At 35.1% G+C, this 25,934-nt stretch overlaps 1 protein-coding gene across 2 annotated transcripts in view; it reads right to left on the bottom strand.

Moving 5' to 3' along the window:
* Nucleotides 1-25,934, bottom strand: part of PHIP (pleckstrin homology domain interacting protein) — a 111,710-nt gene that overhangs the window by 15,270 nt on the left and 70,506 nt on the right. For both annotated transcript variants that reach the window (XM_062572826.1, XM_062572827.1), the window contains exons 21-30: nucleotides 16,626-16,766; nucleotides 13,800-13,876; nucleotides 12,882-13,113; nucleotides 9,687-9,806; nucleotides 8,881-8,988; nucleotides 8,353-8,477; nucleotides 8,063-8,145; nucleotides 3,372-3,483; nucleotides 3,096-3,157; nucleotides 1,552-1,703 (exon numbers count right to left, since the gene is read on the bottom strand). In XM_062572826.1, coding sequence (XP_062428810.1) covers nucleotides 1,552-1,703; nucleotides 3,096-3,157; nucleotides 3,372-3,483; nucleotides 8,063-8,145; nucleotides 8,353-8,477; nucleotides 8,881-8,988; nucleotides 9,687-9,806; nucleotides 12,882-13,113; nucleotides 13,800-13,876; nucleotides 16,626-16,766 — 1,212 coding nt within the window. The remainder of the gene's footprint in view (nucleotides 1-1,551; nucleotides 1,704-3,095; nucleotides 3,158-3,371; nucleotides 3,484-8,062; nucleotides 8,146-8,352; nucleotides 8,478-8,880; nucleotides 8,989-9,686; nucleotides 9,807-12,881; nucleotides 13,114-13,799; nucleotides 13,877-16,625; nucleotides 16,767-25,934) is intronic.

Below are 25,934 nucleotides of genomic sequence, written 5' to 3'. Positions count from 1 at the left end.
TAGTATTTTAGATATAAAAGTGCTTGCTGTAAGTGTATGCTGTAAGTATAATAACTGCAGCAACTAGCCAGTCTGCTGTGCATAAAGCACCATGCTCCTCAGAGACATGCTAAGTGCATGGAAAAAATATGCACATTTTAATCTAATTTATGCATTTGAATCTACTTTAAGACAAGCAATTTAATACTGTTATTTACTAGATGGACTAATTTCACTTTGTTTTATATTGCTACTCTCCCAATTTCAAACAAAGCAATTCAATAAATTCATACCATAAAGTTACAGTCCTATTACAATCTCATTAAGATGCGAGGGGGAAAAAAAATCACAAAATAAAATAGAAACCTAACCTCCTGACACGATCAAAAAACACAGCAGCTTTCCCAAGCCAACTCACTATAATACCAAAAGACTGTACAGAAATTTAAGTCCGCTGTATTTTTGATCCTCCTATGGTTAGAAGCATCACATGAGCTTGGACACATTTTTTTTTTTTTTTTAACATCTTAGATCTCAAGAGAAAATATAGTAATACAAAAACAATTAAAAACATTCAAAGTCTTTTTCAAGTCTTTAAAAACAGAAAATATGTTGTTGCTAAACAGACTACTCTTCTGTTAAAAACTGTTTATTTACTCTTATGCATGTTCTAGCAACTGTCACTTTGTACAAATAGGTACCATATACATTATAGTTAAATAGTTAAATCCCGAACTGAACAGTATGCGATATGATATAATGCAAAATATAAAACCATTACTGCTAGATGGTATACACATTGAAAACAACTAAAAGTCTCACTTCCTTAAATACTTTTGTATAATTCTGTAATTTGGATTAACGTATTGTGTAGATATTTCCTTTCTTTCAGAAGCAAAAGGAAATTTCTTATGCAGCCTGTCACCAAAGAAATCATGTAAGTTATGATTTATTGTGATTTATGTGAGCTATTTATTTAGGTATTAAAATATTTCAAGATTGCGACTTAGTGTTTTTTTTTTTTTTTTTGAATCGTAAGTGTCCTCAGATTCAGTTAAAAAAAAAAAAAAAAAACCTATTTTTCAGATATAAATAAGGGAGTGGAAGGAAGCGAAAAGGGCAATTAAAAAAAGCGAATACCGGAGAAATTACACATAGGTATCCATTCTGTAGGTAAGTACATCTCATTCTTCTTTCTGCTTGTAATATAGCTAATGTTTGTTCATCATAAAGCTGATAGTTTTAGTGAGAATTAATTTTAACCCTAACCAAGTGATTCTGGTAGCCAAACTCAAAAATGAAGCACCTGTTTTTCCATATAAAAACCAAACCTCTTGCATATGTCAAATTATCTATCAAAAATAGTTGCCTTTGGAAACAGGAGAAAATCTAGGTTTTAGGTGTACTTGCCCCATGATTGTTTTTTTTAAAAAATACACAGTTTCAGTTAATCAAGAAGCAAAGGCATATTTTTCACAGCACAGTGGTTTTGGTAAATTTGAAAGTACACATAAGCACAGTCTGCAAAATTCAACAGCAGAATGTTTCTAGTATTAATCAGTTTTTACCTAGAGTCATGAGTTGATTTATCCCTGCAATAATTCTGTCGCATTCTTCGTCTCGGGTCCTGGAACCCCACTCTCCATCCAGAGGTTTGTAGAGCAGTGTTCTACGTTCATCATCTGTTAAAGGAACACTTGTTCCCAATTCTTCTGGAAATACAGCTAGAATGTAACATAGAAACTAAATAAAGCATCTTATATCTTGTGTAATACGCATACTTATTCAACTAAGAAAAAATAATACAAAGATATATAACATCATTTTACTAAACAGAAATATACAGCTCTTTATTTGCTCAAAAATGTTTTGGGTGCATCCAATACACTTTGTGTATTGTGGTATGTTCAATTTTAATCCTCATAATGCACTTTTTGTGCCCAAGTTCTCCATTTACAAGATTCATAGCCTTCCAAATATCTATCTAGAATTTATTTCAGATCAATTAAGATGCTCCTTTTTTGTAATTGTTTCTTTTTTTAAATCCTCCAAATTCTTGGTAATGTAACTCAGTCACAGTTTTGTGATGTCAAATGCTAGAAAGCAAGCAAATGCCTGAGCAAGCAAATTGAACTGCAGTCACCATGGCACTCTTGAGGACCTACCATCTTCGGTAATTCAAAATGCAACAGTCAGATTTTTAGGGTATGATGCAAAGTACTCTTCTGTAACCAAACTTATTTTGAAGGAAGGTGTAATCGTAGTTAGTATTTGTTGATTTAGCAACACATTCAGGTTCCCATTTGGCTAGCTAGCTATTTTAGTTACTTGTTTTAGCTTCTATTATTCATTAGCTTCTATGTTACTGTATTTTCCTTATGGCCAAGAGGTATCCATTAAAGAAGGACTGAAATGAAGTAGAGCTTACAAGAATAAAGAATTATTTGTAACTGACAAAACTATCAAAGTTTCCTAGAAAAATGTGGAAAAATGCTGATTCTACTCTATTTTCACTGGATTTTAAAGAAGTCTTCAAGAAAAAAAAAATCAGTGTTTAAAGAAGAAATACTGTATTTCCACATTGTCAGTTGTCTGTGAACAGTGTCCATGACGTACTGTCCACTCTGCAGCACGTCTGTCCAGCAGAGGTTCTGGACCAGACAGGGAGCAAGTCCTACTATTATCAAACAATCCTACAGACATATGTTGCATCTTCAATGTATTGAATGTCTGCAAGCATGCTGACAGGTCTCGAAGCATTCAGCTTCCTCAAAGCTTACTTGGGGCACAGATTTATCTTCCAGCCTCTCTAACTGTATGAAAAGACATCCTCTATTATAACTTCTGTAGCATTTTTGGCTTACTTCCAACACACAGCCATGCCTACAAAAAATAAGTGTATGTCCATTTTTTCCAAGGAAAGATTTCATTTAAAAAAAAGTTCATAGAAGTTCATTTACTTTCATCCATATTTAAGTATGATCTTCAAGTACAAATGATTTGTAGGTTCCTCCACCTCCTCCCCAAGAGAAATACAATTATTTTGGTGACATCATATAACATTTTTTCCTTCTTTACATACACTCTTAAAGCAAATAAATGATTATGTACCATACCATTACTTGGTATCAGCTCCATGTCCCAAGGACTCATCTTCTCGGTATCCCCATTGTCCCAGCTTAAAAATAACCACATTAAAATTACCAACTAATAATGCTTAAACATGTAATTTGCTAATAATTAGTAACATAACATGTTTATATACTCTGAGGTTTTATAATAAACAAGTACAGTGAGACGCATGATTGAATTTAACAAAAGCACATTGCTTCAATCAGTATTTCAAATGAAGTATCTAATTAAAATAGAAGATTGAAGATAAGTTTGCTAACCAGACATTGTAGCACTGAAACAAGCTATCAGGATAATCAGGCTGAAGAGGTTCCTGGCTTTCAATTGTTCCAAACCACCAAGCATCATCTATTACTGACCTGAAACGATCACCTAGGTAAGAAACAAAATAATTTCATCAATACAAGGCACCTTACTCATCTCACAAAAGCAGCTTTTAGACACTTTTGGATTGATCTTGAAAACAGAAATCCTTTGGAATATTTGCACCAACAGGCATATATGACTCATAACCAGACCTTTTCAAATACTACTAGTAAATTCTTTCTGGAGGCTGCTTTTAAACCACAACAAAACAGCTAATTATTAACATAAAAATGATTAATGATTTGTAAATCTATCCACATAACCTTTATGTAAGAACTTACATCTTAAATGCATATAAAGGTAAGACATTTCAATGCTGTAACTCCTTTAAAACAAAAATCTATTTGCATTAAACACTATATGCTATCTTTATAGGGAATACTTCCACATGCTACTGAGATCCTCCTTTTGGGTTTGAGAAGTGTTTTTATATAAACAATTCTCTAATTTAACTCAAAGGTTCATTTCCTTTTATTACACAGGTGATATGACTAATATAAGAATTAGATTTATTTAAGCTTTATTAAAAGGTTAGCAGTCATTTACTATAATCTGAAACAGTTTCATAAAAGCATTCATACAGCTGAGTAAAAAAAGATGAGAAGTACATTAGAAAGAAAAAAAATTACATGCCAAAATAACACTGTCATCCATTCTAACATCTTCCATAACACAGGCCACAGAATTTAGAAACAATCTTTTGATTAAATATTCCATTCATTCAATCCAAGAACAAATGTAATTTAAATCTGAGATTTCAAGAACTGTACTTTTTTAAAAATGGAATTTGAAGAATATACACACACTTTCTCCACTGCTGCAATTTTTGTTCTTTTTCTATACATCCACATGAAGGGAAAAAAATATTCTGCCCAAATGCTTGCTGCAGATGCCCAAAGCATTAGCAATTATATAGATGCAAAAAAATGCTCCTCTTTCTTTTCTGCACATTTTTTTTTATTTAATGGTTTGCAAGTAATTCTAGGAGAAATACAAAGCTTTCATTAATAGCCCAAATTGTGCTGAATGTAACAGAACCAATATATATACATTTCATATGTAATATATCTGAAATGCAAGATCAAAAATGTAAATAGGAGTTTGTGCTTTACTTATTCTAAATGAATAAACCATTTTTAAGGGCTCTTAAGGAAGAGTCTCCTATCATGGCATTCCTTAGCAATCGGTTTTACAAAGATGTGTATAGGTACAATTATGAACATCTTCGTGGGGCTGAACATTAAGCAGTTCAAAACTGCTTTAAGGAGAATATCCTGGCAGCTGCTTCTGATTTCTCATGAGTCACGGAGTTCCTATGGACAGAATGCTTCTTAAGCAGAAGGAAACGTGGCTGAAAACACTCACAGAACATTCTCCTGAGTCACTTGTTCTACTGTTCTCTCTATCATCTGTGGGACACAAGAGAGCACATCTACATGGGCCAGCAGACCAACTATTCTCATGAAAATGGGATTTAGCATCTTTTTCCAAAACTGAGTATCACAAGATGATGTTAATTTGATGAAAATATATGTTGAACTTAAACTGGCTTCTATATAAGAAACAGATATGCACACCTGTCCAAGATAAAAGCTGCAGGAATCCTAGTGAAATAGGTTTTAGCTCAAATGTTAGTATTCTGGCTAAACTACGTGTAATAAGACAAAAACATGCAATTAGTAGAATCTCAGTAAAAATAAGGTATCATCACTCCTCAAATTTTAGAAGTGTGGTCTTTCTAAAAGCATCCATACATGTAAATCATAAGGCTGATTAACATTAGAAAAAAGACATAAATAACATAGTTAAGTAAATACTCTTCCTTAAAAATAGAGATATAAAAACATTCCACAAAAAGAAAATCAATAAGGATATAATGGAAGTCAAACTACATATGACAAAGCTGGACCAGGTTAAAAGATCAATGCTTTAATAACTTAAGAAAGTATAGTCAGAAGTATTTAATTACCAGTGACTGTGCAAATTTTAACTATAAAAATATTGATTGGTAGGCTAAGCAGTAGAAACCATAGCAGAATAAAAAAGATAGCAATAGTAGTCCTGAAAAGACAAACTAGTGACTGGATGATTTGAAAACACAATCAGTTTGTTGATGAAGAGCTACGGTAACAGTCCAGAAGACCTGGACAGGTCAGATAAATCCTGGGGATTTCATATTCAAGTGGTTCAAAACAGCAACAGTTTCATTCATAGCATAGTATGTACTTGCACACAGAAAGGATGATCTACTGTCAAGGAACATTTCCATATTGTGTTCCACACTGTGATAAAACAGCACATGATTCATTCAAAGAACCTAAGGAAAAGCTACTAAAATAGCTAAAGTGTCAGGATATGTGATAGCATGTCAAAAGATTGCTATAATAGTTTTAACAGTGCCTTTGCCATCTCTACTTCATCATTTCATGTGGTCTCACAAAAGACAATCTTACCCCTATTCACACCAGCCAGAAGTAGAACTGTAGAATGAGCTCTTACACCCAGCTGTCAGTGTTACAAACTACTAGCCTGAAACTTGCATCATTTACATTGTAGGCTTGATAAAAGGCCCTGGCTCTCTCTACTTTGCTGTGCAGCTCTGCTTCTTTCCACACTTTCAAGCTCCTGGAAGTGTACTTACCAACCCAGAAAGGAGATGCTATCTGTCTCCTACTAGTCTTAAGAGCAGAAAGGGTGACATTATTAAGCCCCTCCACACTTCCTGGAGTTCTGTTAGGATTTCTGGCTAGGCTGTTCAGATGTAAGGTATGGTGGTTACCCCTATTCTGCTGCAGTGATCTTGTGGGTAAGTATGAATATGGGGTGGGGGGCAGAGAAGACCACCACAGATCCATAAACAGCAAGAAAAACAGCAAGGCATGGTGAGGTCTTAGTAGACACTGACCAAGCTTGTCTTTCAATGAATCTTTAAATAAAAATGACCTTTAAAGGAGAATCAAGTATATTGATACAGATTTGCAAGCTTAGAGTCATTACCACATTTTATAGAGAATTAAAAACCAAGCATCTTTTCAGACAAGATCATGAAAAATACATGATGATATAGCAGTTATTAATATGGTATTATATAATTTATACATGTTGTTTAAACTGCATCCTGAGTTAAGCAAGGACATCATGATGTGCAAAGGCAAGTTGATCAATCCATCTTTCCCGGCAAAAACATCTAAGAAGAAGTAATATAAAAGAGCTTTTAATATCCCACTGAATCACTTATTCAGTTTACTTAGTTTCAGTGAATTCAGGAGGACAACTTGTCAAAAAGGAAAAAGCAAATAAAGACTAAGGAGGCAAAGTATTTGTGGAAATACATGCCTACTTAAGAACAACTGATAAGATGATCAGATATACCAACATGTTGTTGCATTGAAATTCTCTGTTGCCCTACATGATTCTTTGTTTGAAGTGTTAAGATAAAAAAGATAGAAAATGCTACTAAGTCAGCTTTGTTAAATGCTATCCACAGCTCCTGAATGGAAGAACTGCAGAAACTGAGCCTGCAAAGTAATTACAGTAAGTTTACAAAAAGTGTTTAACATTTAAATCTGGTTTAAAAAGGAAGACTATCAATATTTCATTCACAGAGCACGTCACTTCACAATTGAGATACTAGAAAGGATTTAGAAGTGCCAATATGTTTATAAACAGGTATCAAACACAGATTTCTGTGTTAGGGGAATTGTAACTAACCATTCTGAATTCTGAAGAGGCAGTAGTACCTATTTAATTTTTAAAGCTTAAAAGCCTATCTAAGGCTGTTCTTAGAAATGAGAACATACGTACTTTTTAACTCCAGGGGGGCGAGGGGATTAGAGAATAATTTTGTTATAATGAAGCTTTCACTTCCCCTAGTAAGATTTCATTTTAAAAAGGTGGTCTATCCCATAGCACAGAAAAGGTGACTAAAAAATAGATCCAACTGCAGGACACGACTGCAATGCACATTCTCCAGTATCCACCACTTTGAATTAACTATGCACAGGCAAGGAAAACAAACCAATAACATGCCCCTACCATGCAGTACTGACTTATAATTATATGCATTTCAATGATGCTGAACCATATGGAGCTGAGAAAAGAATTCAAATGAGCCTAAAGAGATAGGATAGGCATATTCTTTATGCAAACTCTTTATGCTCATAAATTTCAAATGGTTGAGAAGATGTTTCTGTATTTCCACAACTGACCAGGCCTGAAGAAATTAAAGACATTCTTTCTAGCAGCAATCTAGTCATAAAAGGCTCTTCAAACTAAACAAGAGAGACATGCAATATATAGGATACAATAAACAATCAGCTGCCAGTAAACACCATATTTTTAAAATGTATATTCTTAATTCCTCCCTGCAAACACATAACAGATTTTCTTTGTACTGAATGTTTTACAAATCACTGTCAATACTTTGGTTGCCTGTAGCTTCAAAGATAAAGAGGGACTCTGTATCTAATTATGGGCAGAGCTTTTTCTCCAATTCCAGCACAGTATTTCAGATTCATTTACTCTAACTTACTTTTAAATAAGTTAATCATGAAAATTGGTATTTTTTTTCAAACTCACCACATACCTATATTCCATCGCCTGTGTCTTGCATCATCAAACTGCTGCCTCAAGACTAGAAAATCTATGACATCGGGCATATCATGGTACCTAATTAGAACAGAAAACAAGATTAGTAAGTGATAAAATAGCAAAAGCAAACAGAAAAGATAATTGAATAATTATATTATTAATAATTTATCACTCTTGAATTCAACACTTTAAAAGTAAAAACTCAATATATATCATTAATGGTATCTTTAAATTAAAAAAATCTAAAAAATTCTCTCAATTTGAATATAATAGTGCTTCCCTTACTTCATGGTGAATGATCCTCCAGTCAGTTTACCAGTATCTGGGTCAAGAAAAGCTAGTTTAAGACAGCAGAGAGTTGGCAAACCCACTTCATACTTAATACCAACTATTTTCATCAGCTCTTGCTCCTGAAATAAACAAAATGTAGCACCGCTGAAGTTAAGGCTACTCTCTGAAATATGAAAGTATGAGTGTACTAAAAACACTAGGCTTCTCTCAGACCAAGTATCTAAAACTTACTCTTTCAAAACAAGAAATTCTTTTCCAACATGACATGCTTTTAAAAATTTGCTGTGAGGTATAACCACAGTAATAATCAAATACAGCACAATACTGATAGTTGCTTAACAGAGTGAAGAAAACATACAGCTCTGAATTCCTTTGACTGTTAACTTTTTACTCTTACGTACACCTTAAAATATTATGCACATTAATATTAAAGAACACTGGTATCAAGCATCTTCTTTCACACTAATCTCCAAATTTTTTATTTGATGTTAAGACACCAAACAAAATGCAAAATAGTCATACCCGTAATTCCATTTTATGCCATGGTTGTTTTTTGGGGTTAATACTATATATTTTGTTCTTCTTAGCCATCACAACATAGGCCTCATGACCTTGTCGGAAATAGTAGACCTAAGAGTGAAATATAATAGTTAGCTAACAAAAACTTTTGAGTTGTCAATCTGCCAGCATCTTGTTGCCATATAATGCATTTACTCTCTTTTACCATTGAATTTTTGCTCTTTGTTTTTCCTGTGTAAGTGGAATTTCCTCAAAAAAAAAAAAAGTGGTGGGCAGTTTTAAAGCACATTTATACAAATAAATCCACTGATGTTTGTCTTTCCACATGCTTTGCAAAATCTTGCAACACTACAGAAAACAATCTGCCAATTTTCTATATCAATAGTTTCTGAACTTTCTTCAACATTTAAATTCTTACTAGTCTTCTTACACATTCTTCAGCATACAAGATCCCCTAAAGGGCAATTTCACTAGATAAAGCATCTCATGCTTAACAGTTTGCGTAAGCATGTCGTAACATAAAGTTGCATAAAGTAACACTGAACACAGCACAGTAAGGAATGTTACTGTAATAGCATGGAATAAAAACAGCCAAATACTGTACGCAGAATCCTTTCAAGTACAGGAAAGGCTAATGCAAGTACTGAGAAAAAGACTTGTTTAAATTGATGTGATCAAAGGATGTTTTAAAGGCAATTCAAAATATTCTGATAATAAAATGGTATTAAATCTCTGCAAAAAGTGTATGGATGAAGCTAAAAGAGGCAAGAATATGCTAAAAGAAGAATGTTGAGGAAAAACTAAAATACCTCATCCCCCATCTGTGGTACAAACGGGCACCGGCGAGGAATAGTATCTGTAATCCACGCTGAAGGCAGCCATTCTTCCAGTGTCAAACCATTTTCTGCCAAAACTCCTACGGCTAGCCTCTGAAGAAAATGCACAGGAAAAAATGAGTATGAATAAAACTATCATTTGTGGAACCGCTGTGTTTTGGCAAGTATGCTGTTAAAAACAACTTCTATTTCTTACATACATTATAGTGTAAAAAGGAAAGTATTGCTAAAGTGAATGTTAAGTCTTACAGAACACCTTTCAATAATATCAAAAAATATATATTTTAAATTATCTGAAGATTTTTTTTTAAGTTTTCCTTTTTTTTTCTCTCTTTTTTTTTTTTTTTTTTACCACCTCTTCTAACACATGAAGACTGAATTTGTTAAGGCTCTATTAACAACATATCCGATGCTCCAAAAGACAGAATTAAAATATGCCATGCTCTTTAACCCACTGCACAAAGATTTTAAAAATAGGCAAGAAAAACTGTTAATTTTGAACTTAAAAAGCTGCATGGTAGACTTGAATTTGAACCTTTTTTTGGACTGAAACAGTCCTATAATCACAATTTTGTGTCCAGAAACAAAATTGAGTAGGCAACAGAACAGATTCAACAGTTAACCTTCTTATCCTTTCTCCTTGTTAAAGGTATATCTCAAATCACTATCCCTGACAGGTGACAGTCAGCAAATAATTAAACTGATGAGGACTAAAACCTATTTTTCATCAGGCTGGATCTAACCAAGCAATGATATATTTCAGGCTAAAAAAGAACTGTTTTCTCCTTAGTCCAGGTCTCAAGCTACACCACATGTTGGGCTCCAACATGAGGCACCAAAACTGTTTTCAATCAAGAAGCCCTGCAAAATGAGTAGAAAGATTAACGTACAGACGAAAAGCAGGTGAAAAGTGCCTGGACTGAAATAGGAAGCTGGCTTACTTTAAGATGCATAGGTATATCTGCATTACCAACTGGCATAGTCAGTATAACTTGCAGATACTCAGTATGACTTGCAGTGCGACTTGACTTGCTTTAAAAGCACCAAAAGAGAACTTCTCCAGAATTTCATGATAATCATCAGTTTAATGCCTTCCTGAAGCCAAACCTGAACTGCAACCATTGCACTTAATAACTGGGAAGAGATCAGTCCCAAAAAACTTGTCTAATCACTTCCAAAACCCTACAAGACCCATTAATAATTAGTTCCACAACCTAATTCCACGTTCAGGTGGTTTGGGTTTTCTGGGGGTTTTGTTTGTTCATTTTAGGGTAGCAGTTCTTTTCTGAGCTTGATGTCTCAGTGTCATTGGACGCCTCACAGTGACAAAGGAAAGAAATCATCCTGTATTTACTAATTTCTAAACCATTCATAGTTTTGTAAAAGCTTTTTATCATACTCCCCCACCCCCAAATCCCTCTTCTAGGCAAGAAAGTCAGTGTGTTTTGTCTGCCTCCATGCAGAAAAAATCCCTATACCCTTTGATCTTCTCCCACCCTTCTTCCTTTTCATATCCTGTTTTAAACTGATTTTTGGTGGAGAGGAATTAGAAAAGTGAGCACTCCTCAAGATCTGGGCAGCTCATGCATTTATAGAGAAGGATGACGCTCTGCCTCTACTCCTTAATTCCTAACATTCTGTGTGCCCGCCTACAGAGACTCTCAAGGCCTCGTTCCTCAATGATAAAACCTGAATTTTGATTCAGATTCAGTAAACAGGAAGAATTGCCAGGAGAATGAGTTCTCTGAATAACCTTGCAGTAAAGCAGCGGAATCACTACCACAGGAGACTTCAAAGACAAGCACCCATCAGGTACAAGTGATCCTATCTACGGGAAGGGTGACAGAGGTACGATCTTCTGATACTCCCTCCAGCCTAGCATTTTCTTCTGATTCTAGAATGCACTAGGTCATCACTAAAAATGTGAAATACATTAAGTCAAGATATTTTTGGAATCAAAGACCCCCTACCTCCAGCGAACTGGAATAAAAAAGCACACTTATCAGCCTTTATTTAAGTGGAAATATTAAGTAGTCATCCAGTCTTAACTATTATAGTAAAGGCTAAACTAGAGGCTTCACTCATTTAAGAAAAAAAAAAATCACATTTTCCCCTACCTAATAGCTTTTTCTGATACCAGACCATATAAATACTAAGGAACTATTAATAACAGTGTTACAACCAATGACTGCACTCAATAAACAGAAGTTAATCTAATTAAAGAGTAAAGATTGCCACCTGATGTCCTGCATTTCTTAGCAAAGATTCACACTTTAGCCAATACGATGCTAACCTTAAACAGCTCTTTTTGTCAAGTCTACTTTTCCTTTCTAATGTGGGACAAAATGCTGAAACAGTGATTCTAATAGTGATTCTAAGGAACAGTGAGAACTCCTAATTTTATGGATAGATATTCAGTTGCTTAGATGACACAGTTGATTTCCTCAGATTTTACAAAAATCAAATCTACAACCTTTGAAAGACATTAGCATCTAATAAATATATCATGTATGGCCTCTATGAAGAATGAATGAAGAAACCAAGTTTACTGAATCTAACATCTACTTCACAAAAACACATCAAGAATAACAAAACCCACTGAAAGTTTTCATGCAGTGCACCAAACAGGAATGATGTGACTACATTAGAAAATAAGTAAAAGCCAATCATACAACAATAAAATCCTGATCAAATGAAATTCCTCTTGATGTTATGACAAGCACAGTGCAAGTAGCTTACACCATGGAATTAGCAGAAGAAAGCATATGGTTGTGTAAACCTAAAGGAAATTGGAATTAACTGGGGAGATGTTCAGCACAGCTAAAAAGACACATATTGCATCACATAGTGCACACATTGCACATACAGTGCATCACATATGCACACACTGCACTCAATACATCTGTAGAAAGGAGTTTCTGGTCTGAAATAATATGTTAAGATATTAAAAATGTTAAGTGAAACATCTCAAATTTAGAAAGGATATTACAGTTATCCATCATTTGACTTACAAGAGGCAGTAATTATCATTAACATTAATTACTTGTAAAAGTCAAGATGTGTTTGCAAATTAGATAATATTAAGTTGTATACATAACTGAATCAGTCATTTGATTCTTTTTACGACAGTACAAATAAGCATCCAGTGATCTCCAAAGCCCATCTAACCTTCTGTTTTCTCTCTTTGGGTTTCCTCTTCTTTGGTGATGTTGTTGGTCCATCTTTCTCCTCATTCCCTTTTTTCCTTTCTTTCTTAATTTGCTTCTTTTGTTTTTCAGGTCCTTCTTCATCCTCTGAACTACTTTCTGCTTTCTTTGTTTTGAGTTTAGGAATTTTCTTTGGTGGTTGCAGATTGATTCCAGCATCTGCTGTCCAGTCAGAATAATCACTAGAATAGTCACTAGGGATGAAACACCAAAGAAAAAGAAAGTTAAGAAATAAAATTTAAAAAGCAATTCACATTGCCATAGTTTATATAATATAACCCAATGTGAGATTAGTTATCAGACTCAGTAACTTTGATTAATATTTTAAAGTTGAAAAGCAGTGCCTAAAATCCTGTATTCAAACTATAATTTGAGCAGAAGTAAACAAAGATTGAATCACTTGTAAGAAGCTCAGCTTCTGGCATCGCTGAAAACGAATCCTATGTTCACTTTGTCAATTCAAGAAAATGTTACCACCTTATTTATTTTTAAAAAGAAATTAAGGATGAGTTAAACTTCCTCAATCTTTACTTTCTAATTGCAAACCAAGAGTCAGCAGAGGCGCTTGCACAGCTCAGATAGATAGTCACAGCAAGCTGCTATTGCAGGCCTGAAATGTGCATGTGCCTGCAAAGAACCACTCTCCAGCAAAACCAACAGGAAATACTTGTGCTGGCAGTCAAGGATGAAACATTTCCTAAGTTTTAGTTAATCAACAACACAACTGAAAATGAAATCTTGGAAGTTTTAAGTTCTTTACCATCTGTTCCTCTAAATGACCACACATGTTTATTATTCTTAAGTAATTGTTTACAAAGAAGATAAAGTTCTTTAAAATTTTCAAGCAGGGTTTTTTTATGTAAGATATACTGCTACTTACCTAGAGCTGCCATCACTGTGCCATGCTCTTTCATCATCTTCTGATGTTCCACCACTGGCAACAACTACTTCTCCTTCCTAACAAGGAAAAAAAAAAAAAAAAAAAAAGCATTTTCAGACAATTATCAGACAATACAGACAATATTACTAAGTCTTCTGGGCTTTCTGTATATGCTATTAACACATAACATCAAAGAAGTTTTGCATTGTTGAAAAACATTTTAGCATGCACATATTCTATTTAGTTGACTTATATAAAAGCAAAATAAAAAATCTGTATCTGTACAGATCCATGGTGTAGAGCAACACTTCTTACCATATAGCCTATAGAACCCTGACTGCTTTGCAATCTCCACAAAAAAGGTTAGCATATCTTTAAAAAGAATTATTTCCAGTATTTTCTATATCATAATTGAAAACATGAAGGAATCCTATCAAATAAAATCAGGATAAGCTTTAAATATGTTTTTATTACTCACTTCACATATGCTCAGACTTGTATATATTCAGAAAAGATGACCAACACTCAGTGTCTAACGAGCAATGTTTTCAGACTCCTGGAAGCTGAAAAAGCCCCAGTAAATCTCTCATGATCTCTCATAGCTCTCATGATCTTAATGCCCCTTCCTCTAAAATACTGCTTATTACTTCATGCTGTATCAGTTTGTATGTGTGTACACATACATCCCATCTCTTTCTCTCCTATCTCAAATGAAGTCTCTAGAAAATCAGAATGTTAATACACTGTCTACGTAGCGATCTATCCTATTTTTAAAATAAATGTAATAATTAAAGAATTCAAAAGCATTTGATAAAATGAAACCAATTATTTAAAAATAATTTTTAAATACAAGCAATCTAACTTACAAAATCTGCATAGTACATCTATTAGTTTGACAGTAACTCTGAAACTAAATAGAGTATACTTCCAGAAAATTAACTTAGATGCATCTTATAGAAACTGAAAGTACAGGATACTGGAAAAATTCATTTCCAAAAAGAAAATAGAAACTAGAAACAAAATAAACAAAAAACCAAAAGCAAAACAGAAGACTTCCCTTCTTCCTCCACTCTCAAATCCCAGAAAAATAGGTGCCAAGTAGTGACTATTCCAGAGAATTTATCTTAGAGTATGAACATACTTTGAGACTTCAATGGAAAACTAGTATTTCCTTTAAATCCATACAAACACCATACTAAGTAATTGACCTATGTGATGACATATCATATTAAACAATTACCCTAAGACAAAGATTGAGGACAGACAGACAAAGTCTAAAAAGTTATGAAGTCTTTCACTTTTAGTAACTGTTCAGAGTTAAAATGCACTTTGGCATTAATGGAATGATTTATGCCTGTCTTTATAACGCTCTCTCACACATTCTAAAATCTTAAAAAAAAAACATATGGGACAAAATCAAACCTATTAGGCCTAGAGGAATAAACAGACCTTTTGTGATGAGTTGCATGTATGTCATACCTTTGAGCCCAAACTGGACAACATAAGATACTACACAGATATACAGCATGTAAATACATACATATTTAACCCTGTCAGAAGGAATATAAGAATCCAGAGTTAATGTCTTAGTTGCACTTCTCTGGAAAGAAATTCAAAGCCCTTACCTCTCATCTTTACTGTAGCAAATGTTACCATTTTTTTGCAAAAAGTCTGAGATACTAATAGTACAAGACAAAAGCAGCTTGCACTGAACTAGTATAATTAAATGCATAAATAAGTTCATTTTGATGAACAATTTTTCAGTTTTCGCAGTGTTTCCTTCTTTAAACTGTCTTCATTGCTTTCTACTAGAAAACAGCTTGCCTATACATTGCAGAAAAATGAGCAGAAGCTCTTTAGTTATTGGATAAAAATTAAGTACACAGCATAAAAAAAACCCACAGATGTTCTTGCAGGTTCTTACTAAAAATTTGTTGCTTAGAGCCAAACTAAACTAAGGTATTGTCTTATACCCAACTGGGATGTAGAAGAAGTTTTAACAAGGGCACTAAATGGAAAGATTTAAGGAAGTTTACAAGTTTTTTTTCACAACTTGTGCAGAGTAAAATTTGCATTTTAGAATACTGATTAAGCACACGAACAGTTCTGTTAATACATAGAAACTCAACCATATAGTTTTAAAGAAAGATACACAAGAACTATATCACACACATCTACCATTTACTGTCTTTTATGTTTTATACACACAAATTTCTATAAATTGTGTGTATGAAAATTAGCTCTGAACGTAATGAAGTTACATAAATATATGAGTTGGTTAGGGTTTGAATTTTGCATTCAGGAAGCAAACTGACTTTTTCTATTAAACATCTGTCTCCTTTTAGTTGTAAATTTAAGTTTCATCAGACTTAACACACTGTAGTTGACAAAAAAAAGTGCATTCAAACTTGGTATATTTATAGCTTTTTTATGTACAAGTCTTTCTTGAAATTAACACTATTTACTATCACCTCCATTCAAATTCAAACATAATGGCCATACCAATTAGGCTCATAAATACAAGTAAGATTTAACATCAAGAACATTTACCTTGGAATATGTCCTTAAAAATGAGTATTTCTATCTTTTTAGATATCTTTCTATCTTTTTAGATATCTGTCGATAGAATTAGTTTTAAGCCAAAACTAAAGACACATAAGCAGCATATGTGAAAACCTAACTTAATATATATTTTTAAAGTGAAAAACCCCCACAATGAAAACATATCCTAAATTTCCACTAGAAATAGCATTTGATCAGCTGAAGCAGGAGCTATAACAGATAGAAACAGAAGCTACAGTATCGCTTCATGACTGAGACTCTTACATCTGAAGAACTGTGTCCATTTTCTAACTCTTCAGCAGGCCTCACAGTTTCTTCTAACGCGTATCTGGTACGGTAGCTATGCTGGTTAGCTTGCTGCTTTCTTGATTCACTAGCATCTAGTAAATGATCATGAGAATGGTTCTGTGAAAACACAAAAGTCAAAAATAGGTCACTTTTGAATACATTTTTATTAGTATTCATTTGATTTCAGATTAGCACTCTATTTAAGAATAGTATTCCAAGAAGCAACTTCTGCAATAGCAAAGAGATACAACTGCTAATATTATAAAATTCAAAACAAGACCACAAGTCCAAAACTAGAGAGTAGCACAGGAAAATTCTCCACATGCACAGCTTAATATGAGCACCAAGCAGTTCAGCATATTCTGCAAAAAAAGAAAAACATCTTTCTGAACAGATATAATAGGGAATTCTTATCCCAAATTATTAAAATTCTTCATTCTTTACAGTACAAGGTACACAGACTGTTAACTGATAGGCTAAGAGATTTTAACAGCTCAAAAATATACTAATAAAAATGTCTCAGAGGAAACAGGAATTATACTCAAGAGGCTAGGACAATACAACTTTCCCAGAAAAAGTTAATAAGCCTGTGTAAGACAGAGCTTACTAGTTCATCTATATACACTAATAAATGAATAAAGTATACCTTGTGTTGGAAATCTGTTCAAGTGAATCAAAACAAAAACATTTTCCCATTTTAATATTATAAGTGCTCTGAACTTTGGGAAAGCTGTATTTGTTAGCTTATGCTCCAACTGTACATCGGTAGCAAACCAAGACGCTATACTATTTACATTTACTACTTAGTGCTCTTTTATGCTATGTAAGTCTACATAGTTGCTGCAGCACTATGATTTTAAAAATAGTGCCCTTCTACAGATGCAAAACCAGCTATATATACACAAAGTTTTAAATTTCCCCTCTTCTACTATAAAATGACAATATGATATACACCAACTATCAAGGAGTACCATACAGAATTGACATGGTATACATGGAGTACAACTTACGCCTGAATTTTCAGCTTGTATATATTGACAACCAGTATACAACCAAAAGACCAGACAGAGAACATCCCAAAATAAAGTTCCAGCAAACTCCTGTTAGTCTCAACACTTCAATGTTGCTAGCTGGAGACAAACCAACTTGCAGATCTTGCAGGTACTGCATTTCAGTTGCCTTGTAGTAGTAATGTATTATTACTTTTACTTTCCTTCAAATGACACATGACAAGGAAAACAACATGCAAGTGTGCCATTCTGCGTAATAGAAATGTAGATTCTTAGAACCCAATACTTAACTTACAGAGAACTTCAGCATGTATTATTTGGCAACTGGAGGGTCAGATCTGCTAGAAGAGATCAATATAGTAGTGTATGTCTTAGCAAATAGAGGTGGTTACCAAGAAAAGGTCTTTGAATGGTAAAAAGATGCTTGGAAGAGTTCAAATGAATTAAAGCCAAATGTAATGAATCTGAGTTCTTATAAAGCTTAAAATAATAAAATAAGGCTGTAATTAAGAAATGCTTCACACTTCAGTATGAAAACAAGAAATCTTGTTTTGCCTGCAAAAAATGTTATATAATGCAGTCACTTGTTCCTAAGTACGTAGTTCTGTATTAGACCTCTGCTAAAAAGTGCTATGATCTTAATTTCCAGGGTTCTGTTCAATTGTTTTGGTACCCACACTTGAACTTCTGTCTAGCCCACATCTGAAAAAACAGTTTCTGGACACTTTTCTAGATGCCGCAAAAGAAGAGGGCCTTCTCTGTGTTATCTCTTCCATAAAAGCCACTCGGATATCTGTAAGTGCTGACTTGGTTGAAAACCTGGTCTCAAGAATGAGGCCAGTTTAACTGGAAGGAACCACAGAGAGATACTAATATTATCAGAGCCTTGTGGTAGGGCAGACTGCTTGTACCTATTCCCTTTGGATCTTTTCCTCCGGAGAAAAGAGAAAATCCTGCTTGTCATATATGATGGAAGTTTGGTTCATGACTAGGATCTTAAATTTTCTCATTAAGAACAAAACACAGTTTCTGGTCAAAACTGTACTGGAACTTGGCTAAGTGACTATAGCTAAGATTTGACTTTCCGTAGCCACAACAACACCCTACCCCCTTAAATATGCACAACTGATAGCTAAAGGTTTTTGTCTATCCTCCACTGTTGAAGACACACACCTTTTTGCAGGATGACTGCAACTGTTCACAGGTCAGCACACTGATCTGATGTATGTGTATGATTACACTACAGTTTTCACCTAAGTGGATAAGACAAGGACAAATTGCTCAACACTCTCCAACATTAATTTTGTATTTCATTTGGTCTGTCTATTGAATTTAAGTTGGGGAAGCTGATGTTTGATCTTCCCAGAGAAAGGGCTCTAATTTTTAGCAGCACTTCTAAAGTGAATACTTAGTAAGCATCATTTTAAGATCAGTACTGCCCAAACTTTTGAAGCCTAGGGCATTCCTTGTATTGGATTCAAATTGGAAGCATATACCAGATCTCCCCAAGCTGCTCTGACCGTAGTACAGCAATGATGTAGCCCCAAGACTAGTGGCTAAGCCCATCACACAGCACATTCTGCCTCTCAGGTTTTTGAGGCTGCTCAATTCTTGTCAAACTCTCAAGACTGATTGCTGAAGCTGCCAGACAGGTCACACAAGCCAATGTTACAGCTGCTTTCACAGAACACCTACTGGGAACATCTACCTTATACACAGTCAGCTATCTGTCAGCATCATGAAACAAGGTACAAGAAAGCAAAGACAACAGAATTGTGATCATGGAAGCCCAATAAAACAAATGAGTCAAGTACCCTTTCTTTATATTAATAAGGATACATTTTGCATAAGCTACATTATACCCTGATTAGAAAAGCTTATTTGTCTCATCTCTTTGGAAATAAAAATCTCTAAAAGATTACATCCCCATTTCTATCTAGAGGTAAGATTTCCCAGTTGGGTACTGTGAATATAGCCCTTTTTGCTATTTATACTGAAATGCTGGATCCCTGAAAAACAGACCTGCTTTGTATTGCTTTTTGGTTTTGAAAGAGTTCTTCTCTTTTGGCATTTTATAAGTTGACAATAAATAAATAATCTTTCCTTCATGGAAGCACCTATCAGAACAGTAGCAGGCTGTTTTGGGAATGATCTAATACCAAAAAGAAATAAAGTTCAAGAAGTCTCTGTAAATAATGAAGAGGGACTGTAAGGTATACTTACTGTACATCTGCCAAAAACATATTTACCATCTCAACTACTCAACACAGCATTGAAAACCTGCTGAAAACCTCCAGGTTGGGCAAATTCCTATTACTATATGTGACGGTGGTGGTGGTGTGTGAGAAGGTTTGACTAGAAAGTATTACTTTTTCTAGCTTTTTCTAGCTAAAATGGATTCACTAAGATTTGCTGCAACAACTGAGAAAACACAGCTGATAGTCCTCTTTTTACAATATGTGTCATAGAGGAAGAGCTGGGAATTGGACTCTGAACTCTACAGGAAGGCTTGAAAATAAAGCCAAGATCATCACGAATTCGAGGTTTAACCATCACTTTCTCTCTCTCTCTCTTTTTAGATATGCTTTGATGAACAGTCATATATGCTGATAAGTAGTTTCTATCACATCTAAGGCTTCCATTCAGTATCAGAGTTCATCTATGACACAGTAGAAATTACAGCTGCTGCCAGAACAGTTTTTCTGAGAAACACAAACGGTGACATTTCCTGTATTTAACAGTGACAGGTTCAAAGAGGCCATCTGGACACAGCTGGGGGGATTTTCTTAACACCATTAATGAAAGATCTGTTGACTCAGTGGAAATTCTCAGTGGTATCCTGACAGCTTCCAAGTTTCAACATTACATTCTACTATCCATAACACTACAAGTTCACCAGGAAGCAAAATTTTGCTTTCATATAAGGTTGTAGTAACTTTGAAGACCTTTGACTATAATAATTTCACCATTCTTCACCAGCTGTTTCTATTCTCAAGCCAAAAAATGTCCCTCTTTTGTGAGGGTAGTAAGGATCAGTCTATACTATAAATTCATAGGGCCAGGTCACAAGCACATGCCCAGTACCAGAATGCAATTATCAACAGATTCTTACAAATTCCTTAGGACAAAGGAAGGAAATTCTTTGTAAACCTCTGCATATGCTTTCCCAACATTATGCTTTCTATTCATCAGTTTGTCAGCCTATATAATTGTTCTAATTCCTGACTGGATACACTATTCCAATTCTTCAGGTCAACATTTATCTCTGAACTTATTTTGTCCTTACTGGATTTATTTTTTTCTAGAGAGATGCCCTTTTTCCTGAGAGAGGTATTTTTGTATTAGCAAGATCTTTAGTAAATACCTTTGTCCAAAATTAAATATTCTTCAACACTGCAAGTTCTCCCTAGATGACAAATACAACAAATCCCCAAAACTGCTAGTACACAAAAGTTATTATTTCCTATTCCGCTAAATATCATTCCTCTATATTCTCCTGAAGTATAGATCTGTGCTTATAATTACTTAGTTCTTACTCTTACCATCACATGTGTGATGCATGTGAGGGAGAAAGTCTGGAGAAGGGAAGACTTTCCTTTGGTTGAGGAGGAAAGGATTAGAGACCTTCTGGGCAGGCTAGACATCCACAAATGCATGGGCCCACATGGGCTGCACCCATGGGGACTGAGGGAGCTGGTGGATGCTGTTGCCAAGCCGTTCTCCATCATTTTTGAAAGGTCCTGGAGAACTGGAGAGGTGCCTGAGGACTGGAAGAAAGCCAATGTCACTCCAGCCTTCAAAAAGGGCAAGAAGGAGGACCCAGGCAACTATAGGCCGGTCAGCCTCACCTCCATCCCTGGAAACAGGATGGAACAGCTCATTCTGGATGTCATCTCCAGGCATATGGAGGAAAAGAAGGTGATCAGGAGTAGCCACCATGGATTCACCAAGGGGAAATCCTGCTTACCCAACCCGACAGCCTTCTCTGATGGAATGACTGGCAGGGTAGATGAGGGCAGAGCAGTGGACGTTGTGTACCTTGACTTCAGCAAGGCTTTTGACACTACCTCCCATATCATCCTCCTAGATAAGCTCAGGAAGTGTGGGTTAGACAAGTAGACAGGGAGGTGGATTGAGAACTGGCTGAAAGGCAGAGTTCAGAGGGTCGTCCTCAGTGGTGTGGAGTCTGGTTGGAGGCCTGTGGCTAGTGGTGTTCCCCAGGGGTCAGTAATCCTGTTCAACTTATTCATCAATGACCTGGATGAGGGGACAGAGTGCCTCCTCAGCAAGTTTGTTGATGATACCAAGCTGGGAGGAGTGGCTGACACACCTGAGGGCTGTGCTGCCATTCAGAGAGACCTGGACAGGCTGGAGAGCTGGGCGGAGAGGAACCTCATGAGGTTCAACAAGGGCTCTGCAGAGAAGGACCTGGGACTGCTGGTGGACAACAAATTAACTATGAGCCAGCAATGTGCCCTTGTGGACAAGAAGGCCAATGGTCTCCTGGGGTGCACTGGGAAGAGTGTTGCCAGCATGTCAAGGGATGTGATCCTGCCCCTCTACTCAGCCCTGGGGAGGCCTCCTCTCGAGTACTGTGTCCAGTTCTGGACTCCCCAGTACAAGAGAGACATGGAGCTACTGGAGAGAGTCCAGCGGAGGTCTACAAAGATGATCAGAGGGCTGGGGCACCTGCCCTATGAGGAACAGCTGCGAGAGCTGGGCCTCTTCAGCCTGGGGAAGAGAAGACTGAGGGGGGATCTTATCAATGTGTACAAGTACCTGAAGGGAGGGTGTCAAGGGGATGGGGACAAACTCTTTTCAGTTGTCCCATTTGACAGGACAAGAGGCAATGGGCAGAAACTGAAGCGCAGGAAGTTCTGCCTGACCGTGAGGGGGAATTTCTTCCCTATGAGAGTGAGAGAGCACCGGCACAGGTTGCCCAGAGAGGTTGTGGAGTCTCCTTCTCTGGAGATCTTCAAAAGCCACCTGGACATGATCCTGTGCAACATGCTCTAGGTGACCCTGCTTGAGTATAGGGGTTGCATTAGATGATCTCCAGAGGTCCCTTCCAACCTTATTGATTCTATGATAAGGTAAGAAATCAGTGTAAGGTATTCCAAAAAAAATGAAGACAATACATAAAATGCAGTAAGTGCTTAGATAAATATTTTAACATCTTGCCAACTTACCTGGAAGTAGTGGTTAAATCACACGTAAGCAGAAGTTAGTGCTTCTAAGGAACACATCTAAGCTATCTTTAGTAAAGAAACACATATATTCCTTCTATTTTCTGTTAGTTTGCAACAATGATTTACACCTGCAATTGGAGAGGCCTATTTGTACTTTTTGTCCAACCACAGAAATCTCCAACTTCCACTCCTTAAAATTTCTTTTTATAATCTCTACCTAAAGGCAATAAAAACATTTCCATTTCTATTATTTAAATTTACTCAGATAGACCACATTAACCATCTGTTCTGTAGAAATTCCGTAGCTCTTTAACATTTATTGAAATGCATTGTAATCTCAGTAGTTTAATAAATGAATACTCTCATTTTATAAACTGGGAATCTTTATCTAACCATGTTATTTATATCATTTCTCAGCATTTCGCAACTTCTTCAAAAAATTAATTTAAAAAAGTTCCATCTTGAAAAGGCTAAAATTCTAATGTGACAGTCTTTCTTATGTCACTAATTTCTTCTTTTTTTTTAATGTTCCTATTTAACGTAACCTCAAAAAACTCTGTATCTCACTAATGACTTTGAAAGTCAAATCAAATTCTTCACTTGACATGTAAATCAGTAGTACTAAATGCTATTCAGGTAAAAGAACCCAAGCCTTCAGGTTCACTCATACAACTCCATCAGTCTTTCAAACAACCATGAACACACATTTCTCAGTAACACCCTATATCAAAAAAAAAAAAAAAAAAAAAGAAGAAGAAGTAGGCTTTTAATTTTAAACATTAGCAGGCTTATCAGCCTTCCACCTAAGTTGTAGATATTGTCAAAGAAGAAAGACTGAGTTATGACTCTGTACTGCTCTCACCACATCCTAGAATGACTCTGGAATAAAAATTAATAATAGGATTTAGAAAGGCTCCTAACTATAGAACCAACTTCCATTACATTATGTTCTTCCTCTAAACTTGAACTAAAATTTAGGTTGCAAACCAAAATGCTAAGATTTGTTTCTGTCCTTTTCACTTCTATACTTGTGAGATTTTAATTATACAGAGGGGAAGAAAAGAACAAAATAAAATATTACTTTATCATTATTATATGAAAGAGCTGAAATTTTTTCAAAGATGGATATAAAAATGAATATTCACTAGTGTGTGAATGTAACTGACTTTTTATCTGTATGTTTTAATACAAGCCCTGTTTCTTTTGTTCCCAGCATTGCTGATGGTATGGCAGCATGAGACATTTTCTAGAGTTCTTGTTATTGTAATACTTAGGTCTATAGGATTACTAAAAGAATGTTTTCCTGTCCTTTGTTTGGGGGAATCCTCACCTCTTCTAGACTATGAATTATCTCAGAGACACTGAAAAATTCACTAGGCAACAAAAGGGCTACAATCTTTCAATATTATTGTAACACAAATCGCAACGTATCAGTATCAAAACCTACCACATCCGTTGAGGGTTTTTTAAAAAAAAAAGAATAAGTAAATTTACACAGTACTTTCCATTTCTAACTTTAACCTTGCGTAAGTAATTTAAAGCCATAGTCAGTGTAAATAACAGTAACAAAAGTGCTTCTAAAATGATGTTATTAATTTGTATTAAAAAAAAATCCTAAAAACATCATAAAACATTTTTTTCGACTGGAATCAGTCTTGTTTCTCTTCCCAGTTCTGTAAATAATTTTATGACTACAGAAGGGAACAATAACTCTAATTCACCATTCCAAATGCTCAGAAATTACTGGGCAAAAATGTGCTTATGTTAACCAAAAGAAAAACAAAAATTGCTAAAATCCGAACAGCGTAGCTAACAGAGAGGCTTCACTGCTTGGGACCAAGAGCCCGTTACACTAATTTATTAGCTTATTTAAACTACTTATTTCTTAGTCCCTCTGAGATCTGTATCAAGACATTTTCATTATCAATATAGTCCTCCATAAATCTGAGTGCTCTAAAAAGTGACAGATGTAACAAAGAACAAGCAAAGAAAGAATATCAGATTTAGGTCCTGAGATAAACGAAGGGCACATTCTCATCTAGATCAATAAATGAAACCGGGCTAGCTTTTGCTCTTAAGGATTTTAAGGACATAAATATGTATAATGAAAATTTGGGACTCAAAAGGATCTAGTGAAACCTTTAAATTAAGAAGACTAAAAATTTCTCCTCTGGGAAGAATACTTTAAAGTCATCCATTACGAGGTTTTTTTCCCCTCAAAGCTGTAACACAAGTAATTGCCAAAAACAAGATGCTGGACTAGAGCACCAGCTCATCTGCTCTGCTATTTTTATGTTCTAGTGATATTTTAGGAAAACCATAACCCAATTAGAAATTCAAAAGTAAGCAAGTAAGAATGCATGGAACACAAAGGCCTCATTTGACCGCTTGTGAGAAGTGAAACGGAGAAGAGAAGGTGGTGGAGGGAAGAGAATCTCCAGCAGTGCAGTTGTTCAAGTAAATTAAAAAAAAAAAAAAAAAAAACAAAAACAAAAAACACTACAAATCAGCACCAAAACACATCCCCTCAAGTAAAGAAATAAAACTTTCTTAAAATCTTAATATTTGATGCCCATCTTCTATTATTCCTGAGAGAAAGTAAGAGTTATCAAATATTATGATGCCCTTGTAACCCATTAATGGGCCTTATCATGGCTGCCTCCAAATTCTTGAAGGACAAAGGGCTTATTTCTAAGTATAAAGACAGGTAGACACCAGACATACTGAAATAAAAAAAATGTTCACTTGATGTCAGGTAAATGCACTTAATAGAGACTGCAGCACTGAAATAAGCACACATGAACCATTTCTTCAGATGATAATGCACAGAATTTTAATGAAACTCACTTAAGAAAAAAATGGAAAAAGATTAGGGGACTACTGGGGAAGAGATTACTCTCATTTTTGTAGAAAACTTTAGCTGAATGCCAAAAAACTGAGCACAGAAATTAAGTTTAGTAACTACAGAAATGTGCTCATCTCTAATTTACTGTTTTTATTGCATATAAAATTCATTCATCATTATTAAAGAAATTACAGGAGTACTACTCAGCATCTGAAATTTACTTCTTTTCAGATTGCTCTCA

The sequence above is a fragment of the Rhea pennata genome, chromosome 3 (genome assembly GCF_028389875.1).
Source record: "Rhea pennata isolate bPtePen1 chromosome 3, bPtePen1.pri, whole genome shotgun sequence".
NCBI lineage: Eukaryota > Metazoa > Chordata > Aves > Rheiformes > Rheidae > Rhea > Rhea pennata.
The sequence above is the reverse complement of the archived record's forward strand: the minus strand, read 5'-3'. Positions and strand labels throughout refer to the sequence as shown.